Raw genomic sequence first — 12,566 nt, forward strand, 5'->3', positions numbered from 1 at the left:
CCTTGGGGCTGCAGCTGGGATGAACTGAACTGTGTGGAGTGTGTCCCAGCCCCCTGTAAGTCAGGCTCCTCTGTCCCAGCCAGGCTTAAGAGAATCGTGGTCATCTTTCCTTGTTTGCACCTGAAAAAAACCTCAAAAGCCATTTCTCCTTTCAACTTGGCTTTTGGTGGTGGGGGCCAAAGTGGGTGCTGTGTGGGCTAGCTGAGGGACGCAGCAACTGCTGAACAGCTGGACAGGACGTTTTTCTCAGCCCCTCTGCCTTCAGTCTGTGAGCAGGTGAGGGTGTCCAAGTGGGCATTCCCCATCAGTGGATGAAAAAATTCAAACCTAAATCCCAACCCGCAGTGTCTTGACTGTAGTTTAAAAGCAGAAATTCTGTTTTCAAAAGAAAGAGAGAAAAAATTCCAAGCCCCCCTAAAGCCTCTTTCCCTGGGCGACAGGACAAGCAGGGACTGACCGGGTTTTGGGCCCGTCCCGATCGCTCGCGGTGCCGCTGTCCCAGCACGTGGCGCCAGGTTCTCCACTCCTGGCGCCGTAGTGCGCAGGCGCAGTCGGGCCTGGACTACATCTCCCGGCGGCCCTCGCGCCATGGCGGCCGCCCGCCTCCTTCCCGGCAGCGCTCGCCGTCCTTTCCGGCTTCGAGCGGCGGCGGCTCCGCGGGGCGGGCTCGCCCCGCCATGGCGTCCTGCGCCGACATCCTCCGCTCCGAGTTCCCCGACTTGGACGGCGAGCTCTTCGCTTACGTGACGGGTGAGCGGCTCCCGCCTGCCCGCTGTGGCTCGGCCTCCCGCGGCACCGCATGTCGCGACACCTCCCCTCTGTGGCGACAGGCGGCTGGGGAGGGGTGGGGTAGGGGGACCGGGAGGGTGCCACCTGTCGCGACAGCGGCGGGGTGTGCAGCGCCGGCGCCGTGTGCCCGCAGGGATCCTGCACGGCAGCGGGGCGGACTTCGAGTCGGTGGACGAGCTGGAGGAGGCGGTGGGCGAACTGCTGCGGGAGGTGTCGCAGGACACCAAGGACGACGGCGCCATCAGGGAGATCTGCCAGCGCCTCTTCAACACCCTGCAGCTGTAAGGGCACCCGGCGTCCCCCCGCACCCCCTCACCCCACTCATGCACCTTACCCTTCTCCTCCTCTCCGTAGGGACGAGGGCCAAGCCCAGCGCTGCAGCCAGGTGCTGCTGGATGCCCCCATCCAGCTTTCCCAGATAACTGATGGATATGGTGAGTGATGCCCTCGGCTCACGTCCTGCCGTCGGGGTGCCGGAGCTCAGAGGGGTTCGGGGCGCCGGGTATGCTCACCTGACCTTGAGGAGAGGAGCCTCAGGCTCTTCCTCATAGGCACACATCTGATTCTCATTTTGCTGCTGAGCCATGGGCAGCAGTGCTCACGGGGTAAGTTGGGGTGAAGGTCGAGGTGGTCCCCTCATCCTGTCGGGAGAGGGATCAGTCGTGTCTGGGCTTGGGTGGTCATTAAGGCAGGACTTTGCGGAGCCTCCCTGCTACACGTGCTCACCAACCCAAACCCCACCGTCTCCCTTGCAGGCGACACCAGTGCGGATCTGCTGCCGGGGCTGTTGCTGAAGAGAGGCCAGACCTCGGTAAGTGAGGGCTGTGCCCTTCCTTGTGCAAGCAACTGACATGTGGGGCTGCAGTGCCCTGCCCTGCCCTGCCCTGCTTCAGTCCAGGTTGGCCTTGGAGAGCAGCTGAGGCAGGCAGCATCTGGCTAGGAGTAGAGCTTCAGGGGGTACTGCTCCTCTTTGTGAGGCTCTCTGTCATTGGGGAAACTCTTGACCTTGGTCTGGTGAAGAGGCTCCTTCTCTGTTAACATGAGTTAGCAACTTATTAATCTGACAAGATCTATTTTGCTTTAATTTCTTAGTGAGCTCTGACTTTTGTGAGGACCTTTGGCTCCTACAGCAAGGTCTTCGAAAATAGAATGTCCCTGGATGACATCTTGAATATTCAATGAGGGGTAAAGCCCTGAATAATGGCAGGAGGGGGCTGTTAAAGGTGGGAAGTTAGTGGAGAGTTGCTGCAGGGACGTTGTAAGTCCAGCTCTAGAGCCAGGAGTAGATTGTTGTGGTTTGGGAAATAAGATCAAGAGCAGAGGAGTTTGGAAGTAGTTCCAGTCCCTGACCTGAGGAAGTCAGGACATCTGTATTGATGGAATGTGTAGCTGCTCAGGAACAGCCTGGCTTGCTGTCTGAGTTGAATGTGCCAAAGACTGAACATGGTTGAGGTGCAGCTGTATGTCCACAAATCAAGGACAGCAGTATCTGTACAGTGTGGGCAGTGTCTTTGCCAGGCTGGTCTCTCACAGAGCTCCCTTTCCTTGGATTAACATGTTGAGGATGAGAACCCTTCACTTAGAGGCTGAGACCTAACGTTATCCCATATGTCTGAATGGGAGTCTTAAGCAAAAACTGGCAGCTCTGGCTGGTTTTGGCTCCAGAGTTGTTGAGGCTGGATCACTTTCCAGCTCTCATGTCTGCAACTCAAAAGAAGGATCTTCAGAAAAATTGGAGACAATTCAGAGAAGGCCTTGGGAAGCCTGTCAAGCTTTGGAGGATGTCTTACTAGGAGACTGAGAAAGCTGGGTATAGTTTACAGAGTGACTTTGTCTGTAGGTGTGGGGTCACAGCTCTAGTAACAAGACACTTTTCAGTCTGGCATGCAGGTCTGTAACATGCTCCAGTGCCTGCTGAGTTGCCTAGAAATATCTAGGAGTGTTCTTGGTCAGCCACAAATATTTGATTCTATGCAGGAATAAGCTGGAGTGGCCTGAAAGCCTGGCCAAGACCAGAAGCCAGGTTAAAACACTTGGCGCCTTCTTGCCTTCAGGGTTAATTAAATGCTTTTTGTCTCTGATCCATTGCTCAAGAAGAGTTTGTTCCAAACTGGCTAACATTTAACAAGTCAGGAAGGGAAACACCTCATGGTGCACTTCAAGGGTAGGTGCAGGGTATACCAGAAGAGGTGGGATGGCAGGTTGCTGCTGTTAAAGTGACTTGGCTGATCCAGGTCCCTGGAACTACAGAAACCAACTGTACGATAGGGTCAGCCAAAACCTCTGCATTGCTGGGGCAAAACATGTGTATGAGCTGTTGATTTAGGACTTCATTCCTGAGGTAGCTTTCTGGCCTGATTAGCCTCCTCAAAATGTGTTTGAATCCGTCCCAGTATCCTTGTCCTTCCTCCCTCCCTTTCTTCCAGGCTTGAGAGGTTGATTGATCTTTTCGCTGGAGCTGGACTTTTGGGGGTTTTGCTGAAGATGCTCTCTCTTCTTCAAACTCTGTTCTGTGTCCCAGATGGTGAATGCCAAGAAACTGGAGAAGGCGGAAGCCAGGCTGAAAGCCAAGCAGGACAAGAGGCTGGAGCGGGATTCCCTGAAGTCATCTGGCCCAGTGTGAGTATGCAGGGCGCTTTGAACATTCCCATCCTGCTCTGCTGAGCATGGCTGGGATCTGGCTGTACCAGAGCTTTCCTGTTGAGCCCCCTCTCTGTGTTCTGCCTGTCCTCAGAGTCCTTGAGGAGGCATCTGCCAGCCAAGCTTCCAGCAAGAAGGAGACTCGCATGGAGTCATCAGGCAAGAACAAGTCATATGATGTGCGCATCGAGAACTTCGATGTGTCCTTCGGTGAGCGGTGAGTGCGCTGGGATGTGGGACAGACCCTGGCTGGGATTTTGGACCATGGGGGATTGAGACTGGATTAGAGAGCAGTTGAGAAATTACAGAGGGTGTGGTGAAGATCAGAAAGCCAAGGTAGGCAGTGACCCTACTGGGAGAAGCCTGTGATTTTTACTTGGTTGCAGCACAGCCTGAAATACACCAGGGGCAGGTGGCTGTCCTCTTCATGGGACAGTCTGACCAGGGACCTACCTGTTCCCTTGTTTCAGTGTCCTGCTGACGGGAGCAGACCTGAATCTGGCTTTTGGGCGGCGCTACGGGCTGGTGGGCAGGAACGGGCTGGGGAAGACCACGCTGCTGAAGATGATTGCCAGCCAGAGTCTGCGCATCCCCTCACACATCAGCATCCTGCACGTGGAGCAGGAGGTGGCAGGGGATGAGACACCAGCACTGCAGAGTGTGCTGGAGTGTGACACCACTCGTGAGAGCCTGCTGCGGGAGGAGAGGGACCTGACAGCCAAGATCAGTGCTGGCAGGTGAGGTAGTCCCCTGGATTTCCAGCCCTGCTGTGGCCTCTTTACCACGAGGTCTCATTCTGAGGTCTCTCCCTTCCAAAGAAAGGCTCTGGCAGGGGTGGGCTGTATTTTGCCCACCTTAGTCCTACCTGGGGAGATCAGCCTCCCCCAGCACTCAAACCCTAACTTGGTGGGTCCCACACACTCCTCCTTTTTCTGCCCTAGGGGAGAAGGGACAGAAGGTGCCAGACTATCGGAGATCTATGCTAAGCTGGAGGAGATTGAGGCAGACAAGGCCCCAGCAAGGTGAGAAAGCCCTGTGAGCACCACTGTGTATTGGCATGGCCAGACCTGAGCAGTGGTTTGGGGTATGCTGCAGCCCTGGGATGCAGCATGTGGGGATGGGATTTTCCCTGCTATACTTCTTGTCTTTTCTCTGTCATAGCTCTGCTGGTTTAGGAATAGTTGAGCTTTCTGCTGAAGCTGGAGGGACTTATTTTGCCCCAAATGGCTTGTATTTTGCTGCTGCTGCTCTCCAACCTCTCTAGGTTCCTGGTGCTGGGGAGCATTTTTGGGATGGTAGTGGTGATGTGACTCTGTTCCTGGCCAAAGAGATGAAAATTCCTTGCAAATCTCCTGGGACTTCATGTGGATGCTTTGCCCTGCTGGGCTGCATTTACTAGCCAAGTTCTTCACTTGGGTATGCAGGGAAGTTTTCCTGCAGCAGAATGGCTTTAAAGTATATAGCAGAGTTCCCTTGGTGGTTGTGGGTCTGAGACCTTGGACTGTGCTCTGCCGTTGGATGCTGTAGCTGGATTCCAATTCTCTCCCCTTTTCCCCAGGGCATCCGTCATTCTTGCTGGGCTGGGCTTTAATGCAAAGATGCAACAACAGACAACCAAGTAAGTTTTCAAACTTTGGGCAGTGAGGCAGTCATGGGGCTGGGGAGATGTTCCAGTTGAGCCCCCAGGCACTGCTGTGGCTGTAAGAAAGCAAGGATCTATTCTTGCCTGTCTAATGTGGTGTCCTACCCTGGGGGTGCCTGTGGTGTCCTGCCACATTCCTGCTGGACCACAGATCTTGTGCTGTGCCTGAAATCTCTGCAGGGACAAGTGGCCTCTGGGTGACAGCAGAACCAAAAGAGCTGCGGGGGAGCAGGAATCCTTCACACAGGCAAACACAGAACAGTTCTGTGTTGAACAGTAACCCCTCTCTGCATCTTCTCTCCTCAGAGAGTTTTCTGGAGGCTGGAGAATGAGACTAGCCTTAGCCAGAGCCCTGTTTGCCAGGTTGGTGTCCAGGCCTTCATTATGGGGTTAAGCCTCCTTGTTGTCCATGCTGTGAGGTGCAGGGGTGCTGCCTGGGGGTCCTGTCAACCCAGGCTCTTGGGGTGGGGTGTTGGAGGCACTGCAGCTGTGTGTGTGATGAGACACTCTTCACTGACCCTGTACTCCTTCTGCTTCTGATACCCATGTCTTGTTTTCCCCAGGCCAGATCTCCTTCTGCTAGATGGTAAGTTGATACTGTGAGTCCCCCTCTGACACTGCTGTGCCCTTCCTGGGGTTGGGAACATGCCATGGCCTTTATCTGCCTGCTCAAAATAGCCTTGTGTGACAGGCTGGCCTGGCAGCACGGTTGGCAGCAGTGGCAAGGGGAAATCTGCCTGGGCAGCAGCTCTCACTGTGCTCAGCAGAGCCTTGCCCTGTGCTTCAACCAGGTGGTCTGCATGTCATCCTGCCCCAAGTTTTGTTCCTTTCTCCTTGGCAGTCCCTGGAATGCACCCTGGCTGCCACTCTGTGCTGGGGGAAGTCCCTTCACTGCAGAGCATGCCCAGGTTGTGTAGGGAATCTGGGTGAGATGCTGCTGTGAGGCACCAGAGTCTGGGTATTGATGTGGAGTGGGGGGAGCATCCCTGCCTGAGCCCCAGCCTCCATGTGCACACCGCATCACACCCTCAACTTGAGTCCCCTGAGCTGGTGGAGGTTTCCATACAGGTTCTTTCCGCCCCAGCACAGATCACTAGGCTTTCCTATGGGAAAAAAAATATAATCCAGCCAGCCCCATCCCTCCTGACCTCAGTGCCTTTTCCCCTTCCCTCAGAGCCAACGAACATGCTGGATGTGAGGGCAATTTTGTGGCTGGAGAGCTACCTACAGGTAGGGGGGTGGCAGAAGGCCTTGATACAAAGAAAGGGTGAGGGAGGGAGATGTCCTCACCTCCCTGAGTGGTGGGACCAACCCCTGTGCTCTGGTGCTCAGGCCTGCCTCTTGTCTCCTCCAGACCTGGCAGTCGACCATCCTCGTGGTGTCCCACGACAGGAACTTCCTGAACGCGGTGGCCACGGACATCATCCACCTGCACTCACAGCGGCTGGACATGTACCGTGGGGACTTTGAGAACTTCATGAAGATCAAGGAGGAGCGGCTCAAGAACCAGCAACGAGAGTATGAAGCCCAGCAGCAGTACCGTGAGCACATCCAGGTACTGGGAAAAGCCAGTGGAGCTGGGGCATTCTTCTCCCAGCCTTGTCCCTTTCTCTCTGCCTTAGTGGTTATATTGCTATAGGTTTGGCAGTGGAGCAGGGTTGCTGGTGTTGAAGGGGACTTGGGGCTTGCTGATGATTTTCTCTCCCGCAGGTTTTCATTGACCGCTTCCGCTACAACGCCAACCGGGCGTCCCAAGTCCAGAGCAAGCTCAAGCTGTTGGAGAAGCTGTGAGTGCCTATCCTGATCCTCTCTGGAGGTGGGAAAGGGGCAGTGCTCATGGGAAGAGGTGGAGGCTCCCAGGGTACCTGGCAGATACGCTTGTGGTTTGGGCTTTTTGGTTTGGGAAAGGTGTCACAGAGCTAAAGACTCTACCTGGGCTTCTGGTGTGGGAGCAGACCCACAGTGCAGAGCACCTTGGTTATATGTCTCCTCTTCTTGCAGGCCAGTGCTGAAACCTGTGGACAAGGAATCTGAGGTGGTCATCAGGTAAGTGTCCCCAGAGCCATTGTTTGGAGGGCACCTGGCTCCATTTCTGACATGAGCTGCTCCAAGGTCCTGTCCCAGCTGGGACAACCACCCCTTTGTGTAGGCCAGTTGTACTCTGACAGGGGGACCAGAGAGGTCCCCTCGCTCAGGCTGGGTTCCTTCCTGGAGTGAAGGCTGCAGGTCTTTGTTGCCTTCTCGTGACCATCCTTCCCTGAGGCCCTGCAGGGTAGGGAGCCCTCCTTGTCACCTGGGGGGTTACAGAGCTTGTTCCGGGTGGTTGGGAGTCTCTGAAGTTCCTGGCCATCTCTCACCTCTTCCTGCCTTCTCAGGTTCCCCGATGGCTTTGAGAAGTTCTCCCCCCCAATCCTGCAGCTGGATGAAGTAGACTTCTATTATGAGCCAAGTCACTACATCTTTCATTCCCTCTCCGTCTCTGCTGACCTGGAGTCCCGCATCTGTGTGGTATGTGGGATTGCAGAATAATGGAGGCTGCGAGGGACCTTGGGAGGACCCTGCTGAAAGCAGGGATAGCTTTGATTATAGGACAGGTTGCTCAGGTCCTTGTCCACTTGAATTCTGGATGTTTCCAGGGAGGACTATTTCTTCCATTCTTCTGGGTCCCATCACAGCATTTGATCATCCTCGTTTTGAGGAGCACTGGAATATTTTTCCTAGTACCATTTAGAATTTCAATGGATACCTCTGAGAAGAGACTGCATCCATGTACAACTCCTGTTAGATGACAGCAGCATGTAGTGGGGGCCATGCGACATTGGATGGGGCAGCAGACACTGTGCTAGCAGATGAGTCTGGGGCCAAGTAATCCTTAGGCTCGAGGGTTGGGGAGGGAACATCTGCCACTGCTGCCAGTGCTACTTGTCAATGATAGGAATGCAGCTTCCTGGTAGCTGAAGTCACCATTTATGCTCTGTCCTGCTCCCCCTCATCATCTGCAAGAACTGAAATTCCCTGATCACTGCCCCCCTCTCCGAAGTGCCTTCATGGATTTCACATTCTCCAATGCTGCTGCTACTTCTCTAGGTTGGGGAAAACGGAGCTGGCAAGTCAACCATGCTAAAGATCTTAATGGGGGAGCTGGCACCAGTCAGGGGGATCAGACATGCTCACAGGTACCTGGTTGGAAGGGCTGGGGGACGGGGAGGAATGGTGCAGCTGGGGTGCTCCTGGGCTGGGCTTTGGAGCAGTGGCTGCTTGAGCAACAGTTCAGCACACCCACACATGTGCCCCCTTATGGCACTGCAGCTATGAATGCTGTGGTTGTAGGGTCTGGTACCAGCTCCCAATCCCTCTTCTCATTCTGCAGAAACCTAAAGATCGGTTATTTCAGCCAGCACCATGTGGATCAACTAGACTTAAATATCAGTGCTGTAGAGTTATTGGCAAAAAAGTTCCCAGGTGAGTTTTTGTTGATCCCCAAGGTTTCCTTTCCTGTGCATGGAAAAGCATTGATTTGTCCATGGTCCTGAGCAGAAGGCTCTGTCCCATCAGTGCTTAAGAGTCATTGCCAACACTGGAATAACTCCTCTTGTACCAGCCAAGTTCAGATCATCAGCCATGAGAAGCAAGGGTAGCTGGTAGTCTGCAGATCTCAGGCTGGTGCCAAGTTTTGGGGGCAGATGAGCAGCTTTCCTGGTCATAGGATGAGCAGTGGATCCCCCTTTCCCAGCTGCCAAAACCTCTGGTTCCCTTTTCCATTACTTGACACGGTGACAGGGACTTGGGAGTAGCATTACTTGGTGTCAGTCACCAGCCCTGCAGCCCCTGTCCTGACTGTCAGTCAGGGTTTCTCTGCAAATCCCCTGTATGGGAGGGAATTGCCTGGAAGTGCTGCTGAGCTGCTGTTTGCTGGTGTGGCAGAGGCTGCCCAGCTGTGACCCTGTGTCACACCAGGTGTGCCATAGCTGTGTTGTGACATGATCCTGCAGGGAAGACGGAGGAGGAGTACCGGCATCAGCTGGGGAGCTACGGCATCTCCGGAGAGCTGGCCGTGCGTCCTGTGGCCAGCCTGTCTGGGGGTCAGAAGAGTCGTGTGGCCTTTGCCCAGATGACTATGCCCTGGTAATATTCTCTCAAATGCTGTTAATTTTTGCATGGTTCCATCCCTGGAGCTTGCTTCACTGGGAGGAAGGCAGGCATCCAGGGACTTCCTGCCACTCCACAGAAGCCTTGTCCTTAGGGGTTTTTGTGAGGAGGGAGGTGTCACCCTGGGGAGACTGTGTGGAAAGGGGGAGGTGGTTTTCTCCCACTGCTTTGCAGGATAAGAGGTGTCCCTGGGACTGGGCAGCACCAATCCTGGGGCCAGGCACATGCCGGTGGCTGTGGCTCTAAGCATCTAAAGCAGCGGTCAGGATGCAGACCCAGCCTGAGCCTGTTTCAGTGCATCCTCAGAGCTGTCTTCTCTTCCAGTCCAAACTTCTACATCCTGGATGAGCCAACAAATCACCTGGACATGGAGACCATTGAGGCACTGGCAAAGGCATTGAATAAGTTCCGGGTAAGGTTCTCCCAGCAACATCTCGTTTTTCTAGCACCTCCTGCAGCCTCCGGCTCAAGTTACTTGGTGGATGGGGAAGTACCAGCAGTAACTTCAAGTCTAGGACAGAATTTGGGAAATGAGTCATATTTCTGCCTTAGCTATCTATCCTGGTGGTTTCTTTACTTGATGGCTTTGGCTAGGAGTGGCTGAGAGAGGCAGTAGCAGCCCAGAGAGCACCTTGTCCCATCCTCACCTACACTTTGACTTTTCACGTGCTGTGTGCAGCTCCCAGCCCTGCCTTGGGACCACTCAGATCTTCCTTAGGCACGTTTTATTCCTGATCTCCAAAGGCTTAGCCTCCAGATTCCACTGTGATCAACCTGGATCTCACTGGTTGTTGCTTAGGTTGAGGCAGTTTCCCTGTGGCAGAAGAGCTTAGCTGAGGCTGCTCAGGGCCTTACCCAGACACCTTTTCACTGTTACTGACTTGGTGTGGGTTCTCCATCCTTGAAGTTGCTGGAGACTTGGAGAGCCAGTAACAAATCTTGCACTTGCCTTCTGAGAGTGGAGATTAAAATGTTACTACTGCACCTGGCTCCTCCATAGGTGATCTGTCTGTCCCCCTAAAGGGAGTAAAGGCTGGGATGCGCCCCCTGCCAGTAAATACTGTTCAGTTTTCTCTGGAGTAGATGGAAACCTGAAGTGCTGGGCACAGGCTGGACTGAGGCACAAGGTCTCCATGCACCTGAGTTGTGCTCCACTAAGTTCCCAATTTTCCCCCTTGTTTATTGACAGGGTGGTATAATCCTGGTGTCCCACGATGAACGCTTCATCCGCCTAGTGTGCCAGGAGCTGTGGGTGTGTGAGAACGGCACCGTGACACGGATCGAGGGTGGCTTTGACCAGTACAGAGACATCCTGAAGGAGCAGTTCCGGAAGGAGGGTTTCCTATAAGGGAGGTGGGAGCCAGACTGCGCCGGGGGCTGGAGGGCAAAGCTCAGCCGCCTCGGCATCCATCCCAACTGTGCCTGTCAGAGCGCTGAGGACGCTGCTGCCCACATGGACCGTCAGCCATGCCATCAAACTGCCACCTGAACTGCTCTCCCCTCCCGGGGCCGGGTGGAAGGACAGCGTGGGAGCAGGAGCCTGGTGTGCGTGGCCAGGGGCACGCCAGGGGCTCTGTCAGTGGCCGGGGCTGTGCCTGGCACTGGGCACACTGGGAAGGCTGTGCCTGGAGCTGCTGCTGTGCCGAGAGGAGGGGAAGGCAGAGCATCCTGACCCTTATTTTAACTCTGTGCTCTGCAGGGCAGAAGAGCTGTTGTCCGTGTTTCTTTGCTTCACCCTCTGCCTTTTTATTTCTTTGTTTTTTTTGTTTAACTGCCTGAGCACTAGTCCTGCTCCATCACATGCAACTGTCCTCCCTGCTGCCTTGGAGGGAAATGAGGCGTTTGCTGCTAAAAGTGACCCCCGCCTCTTCCCCAGCCCCCCGATGCTGGGGCTTGCTTATGTCTGTAGTGCCGAGGGAGCCAGAGCCCAGTTCTCCTGGGCCAGCTCCCTGCTCCTTTCCCTGTGCTGCTGCCTCGCTGCCTGCCTTGCCTTTGAATCGGCCCAGGGGGTGGGCTGCCCTGGGGGGGGCTGCTCAGTATCTCTCCCTGCCCACCCACACAGAGGTTGTGGTGTAAATAAACCCAGGACACAGTGGGTGCAGTGCTCTCCTTTCCTTGGGGGGCTGTGGGGCTTGACTTTGGAGGGGAGTGGGGGGATTGTCCTGCTGTTGCCCCAGGCACAAGGCTGGTAAGGGGGAGATGCTTTCTAGATGTTTCTCTTTGAATTAAATGGCAGCTCTGTGGAGCAGGTGAGGCTGGGACCTCCTGGATGGAGCATGCCACTGTCCCACTAGGTAGTGGGAGGCCAGAGGCCATCCCTGGGGACATGGAGCTGCTGTGAGGCTGAGGTTGGATGTCAGTTCTGGAGGGTTCTTGGTCTGGTTGTGGTTTGGGGGGAAATGGGCTGAGGATGGGCAGGAGGAAGGGGCAGAGCTTTAAATTACATTGATTAAATTAAATGGGGATGTATTTCTGGGTGTTAGAGAGGAGCCAGGAAACACCAACACCTTAGGAAGCAACAGGGTAATACCCATAAATCATCTCAAAGGAATTATTAGACATGGCTCCTCCCAAGCGGCAAAGAGGTCCCCAGCTGAAGTGTCTCACCAAAGCATGCAGCATGGGTAACAAGCAAGAGGAGCTGGAAACCCTGGTGTAATTACAAAACTATGACATAATTGCTATCAAAGAAACAGATGCATCACACAGCTGGAACACTGCAATGGAGGGCTACAAGATTTCAGAAGAGGGTGGGAAGGAGGGGCAGGGGTGTTGGACTCTCCTAAGGAAGTGATAGATAGTGAAGAGCTGCCCCTGAGTAACAGCCATGCAGAGGTTGAGAGCCTGTGGGTAAAAATCAAGGACAGGACCAGCAAAAGACAGCCTGTGTCTGGCATCTGATACAGGCTGCCTGGTCAGGGGGGTCTGCTGATAGAGCTCCTTTGCTTCAGATATGTTGGCAAACTGAAGTGTATCTTTGAGTCTTGCATCCAAGTTGTTTATGAAGATTTGAAGAGCATTGCCCATAAAATGGAGCTCTGCAGAACCCTACTAGTGACTGGTCACCAGTGTGATGTAACCCCCATTCACTGTAACCCTACCTGTAAGCCACCCACCGCATGACATATTTGTCCATCTGTGTGCTGGACATTCTGTCCAGAAGAATCCTGGGAGAGACAGTCTTGAAAGCTTTACTGAACTCCAATTTTGTATCAAGGCTTCCCTAGATCAACTACTTGAGTCAGCTTGTCCTTAAAGGAAATTAAGTTTCTCAAGCAGAACTCTCCCCTCATGAACTTGTGCTGGCTGTGACTGATGCCTGCATTGTCCTTCAGCTATTTTTCCA

The 12,566-nt window shown here is 54.3% G+C and overlaps 1 protein-coding gene across 1 annotated transcript; it reads left to right on the forward strand.

The window, feature by feature from the left end:
* Nucleotides 1-539: 539 nt before the first annotated feature.
* Nucleotides 540-11,315, forward strand: ABCF3 (ATP binding cassette subfamily F member 3). Its single transcript, XM_086844696.1, has 21 exons — nucleotides 540-750; nucleotides 923-1,070; nucleotides 1,144-1,223; nucleotides 1,545-1,600; nucleotides 3,311-3,408; nucleotides 3,524-3,646; nucleotides 3,900-4,166; nucleotides 4,371-4,451; nucleotides 4,988-5,047; nucleotides 5,378-5,434; nucleotides 5,635-5,657; nucleotides 6,246-6,301; nucleotides 6,426-6,626; nucleotides 6,782-6,858; nucleotides 7,073-7,117; nucleotides 7,447-7,579; nucleotides 8,159-8,247; nucleotides 8,442-8,533; nucleotides 9,064-9,196; nucleotides 9,545-9,632; nucleotides 10,410-11,315. The coding sequence occupies exons 1-21, from the start codon at nucleotides 678-680 to the stop codon at nucleotides 10,566-10,568; spliced, it is 2,139 nt and encodes a 712-aa protein (XP_086700822.1). The 5' UTR covers nucleotides 540-677; the 3' UTR covers nucleotides 10,569-11,315.
* Nucleotides 11,316-12,566: the final 1,251 nt, after the last annotated feature.

Source organism: Cyanistes caeruleus, chromosome 10 (assembly GCF_971803275.1).
Source record: "Cyanistes caeruleus chromosome 10, bCyaCae1.hap1.1, whole genome shotgun sequence".
NCBI classification, from domain to species: domain Eukaryota; kingdom Metazoa; phylum Chordata; class Aves; order Passeriformes; family Paridae; genus Cyanistes; species Cyanistes caeruleus.

Bases quoted from the DNA above. Each gene is read 5' to 3' on its own strand.
- ABCF3 (XM_086844696.1), top strand. From the start codon at position 678: ATGGCGTCCTGCGCCGACATCCTCCGCTCCGAGTTCCCCGACTTGGAC. The intron at 5,658-6,245 runs GTAAGTTGATAC...CCCTTCCCTCAG, and splicing joins AGATCTCCTTCTGCTAGATG to AGCCAACGAACATGCTGGAT. The intron at 6,859-7,072 runs GTGAGTGCCTAT...CTCTTCTTGCAG, and splicing joins CTCAAGCTGTTGGAGAAGCT to GCCAGTGCTGAAACCTGTGG.